This window comes from Dioscorea cayenensis, chromosome 11 (genome assembly GCF_009730915.1).
Source record: "Dioscorea cayenensis subsp. rotundata cultivar TDr96_F1 chromosome 11, TDr96_F1_v2_PseudoChromosome.rev07_lg8_w22 25.fasta, whole genome shotgun sequence".
Taxonomy (NCBI): Eukaryota; Viridiplantae; Streptophyta; class Magnoliopsida; order Dioscoreales; family Dioscoreaceae; genus Dioscorea; species Dioscorea cayenensis.
In genome coordinates, this window is record NC_052481.1 from 532,051 (window position 1) to 546,217 (window position 14,167).

A 14,167-nucleotide genomic window follows, 5' to 3' on the forward strand; every position below is an offset into this window, starting at 1 on the left:
TATCTTCTACTTCTGGGAACAACAGCTCTCAGCCTGCTGTATGTTTAGTTGTTGTACTGCATGTGAGAGAGCTCATTATGTAGTTTTTGTTTTCTAGCTCGTTTTGATCACATTATTTTCTCTTGATGCGGGTTGCAACTCTCTCATGTTCAAAAATAATTCCTGCCAGTGATGCACCCAGGCACTCTCATGCGTGGTTTCAGCTGAAAGCAGCTCAGCGTGAGTGAGGCGTTTGGCAACTTCTATGTTCAAGAACTTTTTGAAACAAAGGAAATCTGAACGTGAAGTATGAAGACAGAGATAGAGCGAGAAATCTTTATTGTGTTTCTAAATAATGCAATGAATAGGAAAATTGAATTGTCCTTTGAAGATAAATGCATATAACCTGGTTACAGTATTCAGTAAAATATATATAACTTTATAATTAAATTAGCATTAATTATATGGGCATCTTATCCAGCAATCTTTAATCTTTGTCATTTGGTTTTCAGGAGAGAACTTTCAGTTCATGAGCTACACAATAGGGCATTATAATGGTGACTACTAGTGTTCTACATTTTTGATCTGTTGAGCTTAAGAAGCACTACATTGAATCGAGGCTCGGAACATGTCATGGATTCCAGCTTCATATGGATACATTGGATTCTTGATAGCAAAGAAGTACTCAAAAATCTCCAGGGCAGTCAGCATCTTGGAGATCTTTTTAACCTATAGATATCTTCTTACTTTTCCCAGTACTACAGTATTTGTAAAAGCCACTCTTTTCTTCCCTTTTTGCATAGTAAGCGATTGATTGTCTTAGCTGTAGTAGTTGTTAAAGACGAGCCATTCAATGTCTTTGTATAGAGGTATTAGCATGAATTCTGCAATTGCTGACCGTGTTTTGCATTTAGTAGTAGTTCAGAACTTGGCTTCCATCACCAACGATCAAACTCCAGTAGGATTTCTAGGCTGCTTTAGTTATAATCCAGTAAAGCCTCCATGTTGGTCATATACTTCAATTTAGTTTTTCTATAAGCATTGTTTTTCTAAAATCTGCAAACAAATCTTTATCAATAAAAATAAAATAAAATCAAAATCTATACAGATTAATTTTCAAGGTCTGTTTTGATACTCCCCTCTGTAAGAGAAATTTTTAAAATAATTGTCACGTTATAGTTTTTGAGATGAGATTTTCAACATTATATTTAATTTAATAAATTATATAAAAAAATATAATATTTATAATTAGAAGAAAAAATAGGTTCCAATAGTGATTAATTTTTATGTTAAATTTTAAAAATTTTAATGATATTTCTAATTTTTGTATATAATAATAATTTAAAACTACATGTATTGGAAATGCAGGAAATATTCAAATTCATATAAAATGTAGAATTTATTTTCTTATTTATTTATGAAAGATTCTGAAAATGTAATTAAATAATGGTGATAATAATATCGAAATTATGGTACCTGGGAAAAAAGAATATGTATATATATATATATATGTTTTTGGGTGTTTTTGGGTTACTTTCATCTGGATCAGACCAGATTGCATTCAATTTGCATCAAACGGTGGCAAATCAGCGCCAAAGAAACCTGGAAACGGATGCAGAAGCTACTGGTTCCCAAATCCCAAACATTGGGGGACTTGAGTGAAGTCTGTATTGAGGCCTTCCCAGTTCTAGTTCCAGTTTCCAGGAAGTAATTGCCAACGCGCAAAACCGTGTAGTTGGAAAGGAAGCTGGAGATTGTGAAGTTAAACAAACCCCTTCTTCTTCTTCTTTTTCTATGGTTCTCTCTCTCTCTCTCTCTCTCTCTCTCTCTTTCTCTCTCATCTCTTCTCCTTTTTTTTTCTTTACCCAATCACAAACCCTAATCTCCTTCATTGACTTTTTAACTTGCAGTCGGTCACCCTGCACACCAATCTCGGCGACATCAAGTGCGAGATTGCCTGCGATGAAGTCCCCAAGGCCTCTGAGGTTTTTTAATTCTGGAAACCCATTATCTTTCTCTGCTGATTTTATTCTTTCACGTTCACTACATTATCTTTTTCCGTTTATTTTATTGTGCTTTGTTCACTTGCTAAACAACTGCGCTTGAGGAACTATTCCAATTCATTCGTGAGATTTACTTGCGTTTTGAAACTGTGAATTTGGTTTACTGCAAGAAAAATGGTCTATAGACCTCGAAATGTATGTTTGTGTGTGTGTGTCTGTGTGGCAAAACTGCATATTCATACAGCGACTCATTAGTGAGATTTACGAATATGATTTATCGCCTGGTGTTTGTGCTGAAATTTAGTTCACTTTTTTTTTTCTATAAATGTTTTAGGAAAAGCCACTTCTAAAATTTTAAGATACATAGGAAAAAAATTAAATTTTTAAAGGGTAAACAAATAAGAAATTGTCAATTGAGGATGAAAAGTAGGCACATGAAGGGGAAAATGCAAAGTAGAAAATAGGGAAAGCAAATACTTCTTTCTTCTAACTCGGTAATATAGATGCAAGTAGTGATCTGCATTTGTAAGTTGTTCAAATCAATTAGATAGTTGATATCGCGTGTGCACTTGTATTTGAGGGAACACAAGAGGCCCTGTGAACCTTTCATTGCCTATTCATTTATGCCTTGATAAGCATATATAACTTGCAACAAGAACTTCATTTATCACTTGATTTTTTTATTTGCCTCTAGGTCTAGGACAGAACTATATATATATATATATATGTATATGTGTGTGTGTATGTATAGTGCATTCTCTAATATTAGTCAACAGATGTATAATTTCTACAAGAACTTCATTTAGTGCCGATATTGTATAAAGATGATAGCCATGCAAGGCTTTCATGAATTTCATCATCTCACCTGTGAAGTTATTCTTTTCTCATTTTCTGAGTCTAAATACTTGAGATGCTACTTGTTGAGAGTGGATACTACCAAAAATAAACCATTTTGCATTGGAGCTTGTGTTGATGCTTCTACTTTAGTTTTGGATTGATTATGTACATTGTCTGTCCACTGATTACCAATTGATATGCAATATTATAAATCATTGTGTTTGTACTGGATGTGAATGAACTTAGTTTGATTCCACTGCTATCATCATTTCCTGCGTACTACATTAGAATGACTGGACCAGGACAATCACGGAAACTTAAATACTTGAATGAGAGATGCAAGGATTTTGTTATGACCCAGAGTTTGAGATCTAGGTATGGGACGATTGATAGTAGAACTCCAATCTAGATTAATTGATGTTTTGGTTTATTGGATCTTATTCCTTTTGAACCTATGATGGACAAGGTAACAAAGGCTTGTTAGAGAGAATGCTCCGATCTCAATTTTTTTTGGGTAGAAAAACTACTTTTTCCCTTTTCCTTCATTGAAAAAATAACATATCACTAGATAGATGAATCCTAGATTATCTCATCTAGATAGGCTTCATATCTGACAACTGAACAACATCACTGCCTGCATACTTATAACACACATGTTAGGCTATAATTATAATTAAAACAAACATAGACCAAGTACATAATAATAACTAAGTCAAACCACTTCTTGATCGATCCTTGTTGCTTTTTACACCAATGAGTATAATGTTTACACACTCAAGTTTGTTGCTGGCGCATAACACTACCTCCCCCCTCAAATTGGAGCTTGTCCTCAAGCAAGAAGGAAGGATAATGAAGCTGAATCTGCCAGACATTTTCCCATGAAGCATCTGTTAGTAACAAACCTTCCCAATGAACCAAAACTTGATTAATGACATGCCATGGAAAACTCTGCAATCCAGTATTGCATGAGGAGTTGGACTGATTTCACCATGATGAACCAATGGAAGGGACTCCTGAGCTGTAGTGCTACTGGCTCCATAGTATTCGAGTAGGATATGTGGAAAGCGGGATGGACACGAGAAGTGGAAGGCAATTCTATTTTATAGGCAACAGCACCAATCCAGGACAGAATCTGAAATGGACCGTAGAATTTAGGTGCCAATTTGCGATTTGAACATGAACGCAAGGAAACCTGGCGATAAGGGTGGAGTTTTGAAAGAACCTTGTCTCCAACAGCAAACTGAATATTCATATGGCAGGCATCATACACAACCATCATGTGATTTTGTGCTTGAAGCAAATGATCCCGTAAATTATGCAAAACATGATCACAATCTTTGAGGACAAAGTCAATTGCTTCCAAATGAGAAGCATTTGGACAATAAGCAATCAACTTTGGTGGTGGTCTGCCATATACAATCTAAAAATGGGTTGCATGCAATGTTGTGTGAAAACTGGTATTATAACAAAGTACTGCCCAAGATAAACCACTCAAGTCATTTGTTCAGACGGTCAGTAGTAAAACAATGCGGATACATCTCAATGGTCCGGTTGACAATTTTAGTCTGCCCGTTGGTTTGTGGATGATAAGAGGAGCTGAAACACATTTTACGCTATTTAACTGAAATAATTCTGTTGCAAAAAGAGCTTGTGAAAGTTACGTCTCGATCATAAATAAATGATTCTGGAAGTCCACGTAACTTGACAATATTATCAAACAAAACACGAGCAACTGCAACAGTCGTAACTTGTAAGGATGGGATATGAGAATAAAGTGGGCATACTTCGATAGCCGATCGATCTACCATAAATAGAACGGAAATAAAATCCATTGAAATATCAGATGAAATTTGAGTAGGAGCCGGGAGGAACACCTGCTGGATAAAGATGTTCAGTTTTATGGTGTTGACATATATTGCAAGGTTTGACAAAGTTTTGAACATCTTGCTTCATCCTTTTCCAATGGAAATCTGCAGCCACTGGTTTTATTTTCTTTTGATTTCCTTCATGGCCTTGATTGTGGATAGAAGAAACAATAGAAGAAGTCAGATGCGAGTCATGTAAAAGATAAACACGATTCTTGAAGAACACTAATCCATATTTGAATGTCCAGGGACCAAGAGCTACACCTTGCTGAATACATGTAACTAGCTGTGCAATTCATTGGAGGATGCCACATGAGAGTGGACAGCATTAAACAAAGCAAGAGATAAGGTGTCAGCAACTACGTTTTGACGGTCAGCTTTGTAATCAACCTTAAAATCAAAACCCAATAGTTTGCTCAACAAATGTTGTTGAGGGGAAGTTACAGCCCGTTGGTCCAAGAAATATTCTAAACTATGGTGGTCAGTGTGCACAATGAATAATTTGCCCCATAAATGAGGACGCCAATGACGAATAGCTTTGGCTGGACAAATGAGTTGCTTTTCATAAGCAGGTAGTCGTAGATGGTGAGGAGCAAGAGCAGGGCTGTAATATGCAATTGGGTGCCCATGTTGTTGGAGAACTGTACCTATTCCACTGTTAAAGGCGTCACATTCAATCACAAATGGAATAGTGCAATCAAGTAAAGTGAGAATTGATGTCATCGTCATCGCAACCTTCAATTGATCAAAAGCTTCTAGTGCTTCTTCTGTCCAATGGAAAGATTTTGTCCAAAGCATGGATTTAAGGGTGCTACTATAGTACTGCAAACTTTGACAAATTTGCAGTTATAACCAGTTAAACCTAATAGTTCTTGTAATGCTTTAATTGCCGTAGGTTTTGGCCAGTGCAACATAGCGCCAATTTTAGTTTTGTCAACAAACGCCCTGCTAGCAGAAATAACGTGACCCAAATAAAAAACCTCTGTTTGAGCAATGGAACATTTGGGATGCTTAAAAATAAACTGTGATGTTGCAAGACAAAAAATAATACGCAAGTACTGCACATGTCCAACCCATGTTCTACTGTATATGAGGATATCATTAAAAAAAACACGAGAATGAATTTGTGCAAGTATGGCCGAAACACATCATTCAATAATGTTTGAAAAGCAGAAGGACCATTAGTGTGCTCGAAGGGCATGATGAGTCCGAAAAGTTGTTTTAGCAATATCGGCAACATATATATGATTTTCAAAGTAACCAGTGTAAATCGGTGAAAAATTGGGCTCCATTAAGTTCCTCTAACAACTCATCAATCACAGGAATTGGAAACTTGTCTTTCACTATCTTGGCATTCAAAGCGAGACAATTAACACAAAAATGGTAACAACTATTGTCTGCTTTCTTGACTAGTGTTATAAAAAGTGAGAAAAGCGCTCACCTAGGCGCTCAGGCAAGGCAAGGCCTCAGCACGCCCTGGGTGAGGCGCCTTTAATAAGGTGAGTGTTTTTTGCCAAGCGCCAAGCATAAAAAATGACGTGATTGTCCTTTTTTTTTGCTATTAACTCTATATCCAATGCTTTTTATTAGTACTAATTGCTATTTTAAAAGGCACACTTACTAATAAGGAAGGAAATAAATTTAGGGGAGAATAGGTGACTTCACAAAAGCCACATTTACTAATAAGGACGAAAATTAATTTAAAGGAGAAAAGCTTGGTAATTTTAAAAAAAGGCACACCAATAGGGAAAGAGATAAATTTAAGGGAGAAAAACTAGATGATTTTAGAAAAGGCACACTTACAAGGAAGGAAATAAATTTATGGAAAAAAAACTAGATGATTTTAAAAAAGGCTCACTTACAAGGAAATAAATTTAAGGGAGAAAAACTAGGTGATTTTAAAAAGGCACATTTACTAATAAATAATGAAATAAATTTAAGGGAGAAAAACTAAGTGATTTAAGTATACAGCTGGTATTTTTTTTTTTTTAAACAATCAGTGAATTAAGGGATTAACTTATTAATTATAGAAAATTAAAGAGCCAAGTTACACTCTAAATCTAGTTATGGAGTTGAAGCTAGCTTAGATGATGGGATGATGATGTTGTAGAATTAAATGATTTACGAAGATAGAGTTTGCACGGGTAAATTTTTTGGTAGGGTACCAAACTATAATCTTTTCTCATTTTGGGGTCGAAACTTCAATTTGAATCAAAATGGTTGCGCAACTTTAATTTTATTTTACCGTGTGGTTATTTAAAAGATTCTGATCTTTTTTTATGAGGTAAATATCGAAAATTTTCTATCATGACATACATGACACATGGTTCACGCAGTTGGCAATTCCATCTCATTTGCTAAAAGAGAATTTTCAACATTAGATCATAAAAAAAAGACCAAATTCTCTTCAATGGCCACCCAATGAAATAAAATTAAAGTTGGGTAACCATATTGATTCAAATTAAAGTTTGGACCGCAAAATGAAAAAAGAACCATAGTTTAGTGCCTTATAAAAAAATTTACCTGACTTTGCACTCTAAAAACTTGAGTAGTTTTAGACATCTAAGAAGTGTTTTACTTGATTTTATGTTATGCTTTGTTTGACTTGATGCTTTACTGTGCTTGATTTAATTATTCCAAAAACTATATATATATATATATATTAGTTATTTATTAACTAACGCTTTACTTCACTCAGGCGTGCGTCTTTCGTGGCGCCTCTCGCCTAGGGCAATAAAAAGTCTTAGTGCCTTAAGGACGCCTAGCGCTTTTAATTAAACTCTTCTTGGCCAGTAATACTAGAGAAGAAAATGGAGATTGGCTTAGGCGAATGATTTTTTTTGGATAACACCTTTTTACATTGTTTCTCAGCTTCATCCTTCTGCATATGAGGATAATGGTATAGTTGAACAACGATTGGTTTTGTACAATGCTCTAGAATAATTCGATGATCATAATCACGAGATGTTGGTAAGTAGGGGTGAGCAAAAAAATCCAAATCCGATGATCTGACCCGATATCCGATTTTTTGGCCTTAATTTTTGGGTACCCGATCCGAAAAAAAAGGGTCGGGTACCCGATCCGAATTTTTTAGATGCAAACCGAGTCGGATCTGGGTTGGAAAGAATTAAAAATCGGGTATCCGAATTCGATCCGGTTTTTAATTTTTATTATATTATATATATATATATATAATAAATTTAAATTTTATAAGGGCTAAAAATATAAAAATATCCAAATAGCTAATTAAATAACTTAAAGAGTTATATACTCATATATATATATATATATATATATTTAAATTCTCAGGGTTAAAAAGTATTCAAATCCTTGCCTTCCATTCACCGATAGCCATTACCCGTCTTTTCTCTCTAGCCTCCATTCAAATCTCTTATCTCTAGCAACTAATGAAGACGTTTGATGCTTCAGAAGTTATTTGATTTTTTTTTTTTTTGTAATACCTAATCGTTGATAAAACTCTTTATTATTTTTGTTATGGCTTTTGTTGTGTGAAGAATAATATAAGAGTTTAATGCTAAGTTGTAAGTTTTTCATATTTGTTTTTTATGTAATGTTATATAAAACCAATCCATGGAGTAGATAAAACTTAAATTCGGATCCGGATATCTGATATCCGATCCAGTTTAAACCGGATACCCGATTTTCGGTGCCTGGTTTAAACCTAGTCGGATGCGGGTCGAGTTTTTGTCTATCCGAATTAAAACCGGATCGGGTACCCAGTTTTGCTCACCCCTCAGTGGTAAGCCTGTGGGCTCTGGAAATATCACATCAAATTCTGCTAGAATAGGTTGAATGTCCGAATTGCGATCATCATTTAAATAGAGCAGTAGTTTGATGAAGAATAGAAGTCTGATGTGTCTCTAAGCCATGTAATTCAATTGTCTACACTTAGCAAAACACATCCATGTGCACTAAAATCCCAATGGATGGAGCCCAAAGTTCTAAGCTAATTGACACCTTGGCATAGTCCCAAAGCAACCCAAAGGAAGCAGAAATAAATCAACATGAAAAACTTGATCACCTAGCTTTAAGGAAACAAGTTTTGCATTAACCTGAACTTTGAAGATATTCTCCATTGGCGACAGGATTTTATAGAATCGTACGGTTCTCGATACGAATCTTACGATTCATATCGGTAACGGTTCGAATCTTATAAAAGAATCGAAATTGATCTAGAATCGTGAATGAATCGTTTGAATCTATCTTAAAAATAGTAAGAAACATAGGAGAAAGGAGAAATTTTGTTGTTTTATTCCAGCATTCTCAACAAAGGCATTTTATACCATCTCTTCATATTTCTTGACATTCTCCTCTTTTTCTTTTAAATTCTTTATTATAATGTATGCGATCAACTATTTTAATTATTATAAAAGTTTTTTAAATTAGTGATTATTTAATTAATCTTTAAATTTGTTATCCAAAAACAAATTCAAAGATTAATTAAAAGATAATGCTTTTTTTTTTTAATTTTAATATCAAATTAATTTGTTATCTTAAAACTCTTGTTATGGAAAGAAATCTTTTTAATTTAAAAACTAATCTTTAACATAATTTAATTTTTTTGTGATTATTCTATTAATTTTTAAATCTGAACTATTTTTGAAATAACTAATGTTTTTTTTAAATATATATAGGTTTGCTTAATACTTGAAAATGTCTTCTAAGCTCAAAACAGGATCTCAAACTAAGAAAATGTCTTCTAAACTAGTTTATATTTAATTCATGACTTAGAAAAAATTTTATTTTTTTATTTTTTATATAATCATGTTATATATATATATATATATGACTTTGAAATGTTGAACCGAATCTTACGATTCGATTCACGATACTCGATTCACAAATTTAGAATTTCGATTCACGATTCGAATCTCGATTTGACTACCTTGGATTTTATCCTTTTGTTGGACACAAGTGATTCATCAATGAAGCTGTGTACTCTCAGAATCAATTAGAACTAATAATGGCTGGTTTTTAATGTATTGCATAGTTTGAGAATGTTGAACAATTATGGCATGAATGGAAATCTTGGGCTCATCTTCCATAACCTCTCTGCATCTTCTTCTGCCTCAATCCTTTCCACCCAGAATAATATGTGCTTGCACCTATGACCAGGCGAATAATGCTCATCAGTCATCACAGTTATAACATAGGTTTTTGGCACATCGTTCCTCCATCTCAGCGCGAGTTAAGCGCTTGATGTATAGAAGTTTTGAAGAACTGGGTTGGTTAGGCCGCTTAGCATTAGAATTTTCAGACTTGGCAATGGAAATTTCAGATTCACTTGAACCACCTCGCCGCTCATATAGTCATGCTAAACTCATGGCAGTTGTTAAATCTGCGAGGTTATTAAACTGAACTCCAACAACATTATATTCTTGTAAGCCAGTAAGGAAAATTTCAACCTTTTTGCACTGACGTTAATGTACTGGAACAAGCAGATGATTGCTCAAACTTACGTTGATATTGCCCCTCTTCCTGTTTGGCGAAGTTTGGACAATTTACGAGGGTTAAACTGAGCATTGCACAAATGTGGGGCAACCATCTCCATCTTTTCCTCTCCAGGGATTTTTTAATGACGGAAGAAATAATTGCAACGACTAAGCCAAGGCAATGGATCTCCACTTCCATCTTATAGGGGAAACTCTAGTTTAGCATACCTGGGTGTAAAATTACCCTTTTTTTTGTGCCTATACAGATTTCCTTCTTCAACTCGACGATCTCAGTTTACACTGCTAGTACCAATTTCACGTCCATCCATTCTTGATGCTGCTAGTTCACGTGCCAGATCATTGAGTTGAGCCGAAAATTCTTGTTGTTTTGCTTCTTGGGCAATGCAATCCAGTTCGATCTATCCCTTGCTCTGTCTTTTTGGTACATGGCCATGAAGGCTTCAAACTATTGGAAATTGCGTGACTCTCCCATAACTCCTATCTCTGATACCAAATTGTTATGGCCTTGAGTTTGTGATCTAGTTATGGGACAATTGATAGTAGAACTCCAATTTAGATCTGACTGATGTTTTGGTTTACTTGACCTTCTTCCTTTGAACCTATAATGGACAAAGAAACAAGGGCTCGTTAGAGAGAACCCTCCGATCTCAAGATGTTTTTTTTTATGGAAAAACTTCCTTTACCTTTTCCTTCATTAAATAGATAACATATCACTAGATAACTGCCTCTAGATTATCTCATCTAGATAGGCTTCATAGCTGACAGCTGAACAATATAACTGCCTGCATACTTATAACACACATGTTAGGCTATAATTAAAATAAAACAAACATAAACCTATTACATAATAATAACTAAGTCAAACCACTTCTTGATGGACTCCTTGTTGTTTGTTGTTTCCTGTTTCTTGCGCCCATGAGTATAACATTTATACACTTGAGCTTGTTGCTAGCGCATAACAGTCTTGCACCCTTTTTTTTCCCCAGAATTTCCTAGCATTATGTGCTAGTGGTTACTATGATGGAACCATTTTTCATCGGAACATCAAAGGGTTCATGATCCAGGGAGGAGATCCTACAGGCACGGGCAAAGGAGGGACCAGCATATGGGGCAAGAAGTTCAATGATGAAATTCGAGAATCTCTTAAGGTGTTACATTCTCAGCCTCTTTATCTTGTATCCAAATGCCAAGGCTGTTTTCTAGTTGATTATCATGCGCAAGTTACTGAGTAAATTTCAATTCTTATGTAGAAATGGATTTTTCAAGTGATGATGTTTGAATAAGAGCATTTTGAGTCTGTGTGCGTGTGTGTCTGTATATGTATATATTTTAAATAGCTTGCTTTGTAGCCTTTAGACAGATTAAAGCATTGAGTTGATCTGAAAACTGTTGATGTCTTTTAGTAAACATAAATGTTATGATGAGTTGGTCTGACTAACTTTTTGTTCGTCTCGCCAACCAAATGTTTATAATGAATTATATTTTAAGTATTGTAAATGGCATTCTCTCACCTTGCTATGATATTCTTCTTGTTCTGATTTAGATTAATGCTAATGAAGTATATTCTTGTGAATAAAACAGCACAATGCAAGGGGAATCCTTTCAATGGCAAATAGTGGACCAAACACAAATGGAAGCCAGTTCTTCATCACTTACGCAAAACAACCTCACCTTAATGGACTGTACACAGTCTTTGGACGCGTAATCCATGGATTTGAAGTTCTTGACCTAATGGAGAAAGTACATAATTTTCAACCCTTCATTATCCGTCAATTTCAGTTAAAATCATGTTGTCTCTGTTACAAATTTAGTGAGAATAATTTCTTTTTTAACACAGCAGACACTAATTTAAACTTGGTTGCATAACATAGACGCAGGCAGGGCCAGGGGATCGACCTCTTGCTGAGATCAGGCTGAATCGTGTAACAATACATGCAAATCCTCTTGCTGGGTAGTCTTCCATTGCAATAAGACCTGCAAGGTTAGAACCATTTTCTAGAATCTGAAATGTATCCAAGTTTTTTTTTTTTTGTATAAGAGGGAAATATTTCCTCTCCATGAATTAACAAACCCAAATGGAGCGGTGAACCCCTTTTGAGTTCAGGATGCTGTGTTTGGATAGAATGAAACGAGAGTGTTAGTTTTCTTGTGTTTGATTGACAAGGAAATTTTCTATTCAATTCATGTTTGTTTTGGCGTTTTGTTTTCTTTTCATATCTTATATATATATATATAAATATATAGCTGTCAGCCAAACTTTTATAAACGAGCAACCGAGCTAGCTGATGTTTTTTGTATTTTCTACTTATTTATATCAAAGCAAAAACAATATTTAATAAAAGAATTAGTCTAAGTTAAAATCCGACACCATTTGTGCCAAAAATAAGTAGGCCCTTGATTAATGAGGAGATAACATATATATAATGATGCCTCAGTAATTAAGGTGGCTCGTTGCCTGGCGATAGCTTAGCCTTTTGTGTGGCTTGGACGATAGATATGGTATGCAATCGAGGAGCTTTTTGAAGTTAAGGGGAACCCGACAAAACCTACTACGTATGCCATATTGATCACCTAATGTTCCCTATGTTCCATTGGTATAGGCTCAACCTATATATGAACTTAAACTGACGAGATAAAACTTAAACATGTATTATATTTATAGCAATATTTGTATTATTGGATTATATGATGTGAAAAAAATAAATAAATAAATAAATAAATAATCAAATGACTCAATCGTCAATCATTTTAGTAATTTTAGTATTCAAGGTATACTAGCTGCTCATTTTGGACTAGAAGTTCTTGCTTTGTTAGATTTCTCCTTCATGAATAGAGCTTTTCAATTTCTGCTGGTCAACCAACCCTTGAAGCATCAACACATATTGTGATATAAATGGAAATGTTAAAGCTTAATTAGTTATTAAAGTCGGCAAGAATATAAGCAAATATTATTGTTCTGCATCATAAAATATCTTGTTTAGTTATCAAGGTGGGCCAAGGATATAAGTAAATGTTTACTGTGGCATAAGATATATGGTGATGGGGATGATGATGTATGGAGTGTTTGAATCCAATGGGAATGGAGGAGGCCACATGTCATGGAATGGAAGAGCTGGTAAAAATGGGCGGGTGAGAGGATGGTGATGAGTGGCAGAAAAGGCAGCAATCATCATGAAGATTTGGGTCTGTGGTGTGGAGAGAGCAAAATGTTGTGTTGGTTGGGGATGCAAGAGTTCCTTCTGAGTAAGGAGAAGGTGAAGTTGTGGTTTTGGCTCCTGAAGGGCTAGATTGTCAGCAGTTTGCTGGGGACAAGCAATGTGTGATAGGAGAGGAACAAGTCATAGACTTGAAATCAAACTCCACAGCAGAAGCCTAGAAGGAAGAAGCACAGACCAAAGGTTGTTAGAGGAGGCAAGCCAGCCAGAAGAGGGAGAAAAGCGACAATGAAGCCAGTGACACTAAAGGCGACTGAAAGACCAAATGGCAAAAGGAAATATGTGCTAGAAACTCCATCGGAGGCTCTGGGTGAATGTGTTTGAGTCCGAGAATGCAAAGGGGTTGAAATCATCCCGGCAGAGTTTGAATTTCGTTTCAGAATTGAGATGTGACAGAAGAAGGATGCACCGCATCAGCTTCCATGTCAGTACCAAATTACCAATGTCCTTTGGAATTTCAAGAGAGGAGTGTAAGTGGAGTACTCAACTTATCTAGTTTAAATGGAGGGGGATCGCCAAGCAATGCATGCCGGAATGTGCTCGCAAACAAGAATGCCACTTGATTTTGGTCAATCAACAAGCCAGAATCCAAAATGGTTTGAGAATCCCCAAAAGTCAACCTTGATTCCTCAATTCCTTGGAAGAGAATTAACAACCATAAATCATGTTCCAGGGAAGTTTAGGGGGTGTTCAGTTCAAAGGAAAGTAGGGGGAAGTGGTCTGATTTCTCGTATTTTCACTTCCAACTAAAGTGGATTTTGAATTAAATCCACTTCAGTAATTTTTTTACCGAA

General features: G+C 35.3%; 1 protein-coding gene across 1 annotated transcript; it reads left to right on the forward strand.

Moving 5' to 3' along the window:
- The first annotated feature begins 1,608 nt into the window (after positions 1–1,608).
- LOC120272612 (peptidyl-prolyl cis-trans isomerase CYP18-1) lies at positions 1,609–12,359 on the forward strand. The gene is made up of 5 exons (XM_039279479.1): positions 1,609–1,776; positions 1,890–1,964; positions 11,145–11,306; positions 11,740–11,898; positions 12,030–12,359. Exons 1-5 carry the CDS (start codon positions 1,774–1,776, stop codon positions 12,111–12,113), a joined length of 483 nt encoding a protein of 160 aa, XP_039135413.1. The 5' UTR covers positions 1,609–1,773; the 3' UTR covers positions 12,114–12,359.
- The last annotated feature ends 1,808 nt before the right edge of the window (positions 12,360–14,167 follow it).

Coding starts and splice junctions, on each gene's coding strand:
- LOC120272612 (XM_039279479.1), top strand. Junction 11,307..11,739: donor AAATTCGAGAATCTCTTAAG/GTGTTACATTCT, acceptor TGAATAAAACAG/CACAATGCAAGGGGAATCCT. Junction 11,899..12,029: donor TTCTTGACCTAATGGAGAAA/GTACATAATTTT, acceptor TGCATAACATAG/ACGCAGGCAGGGCCAGGGGA.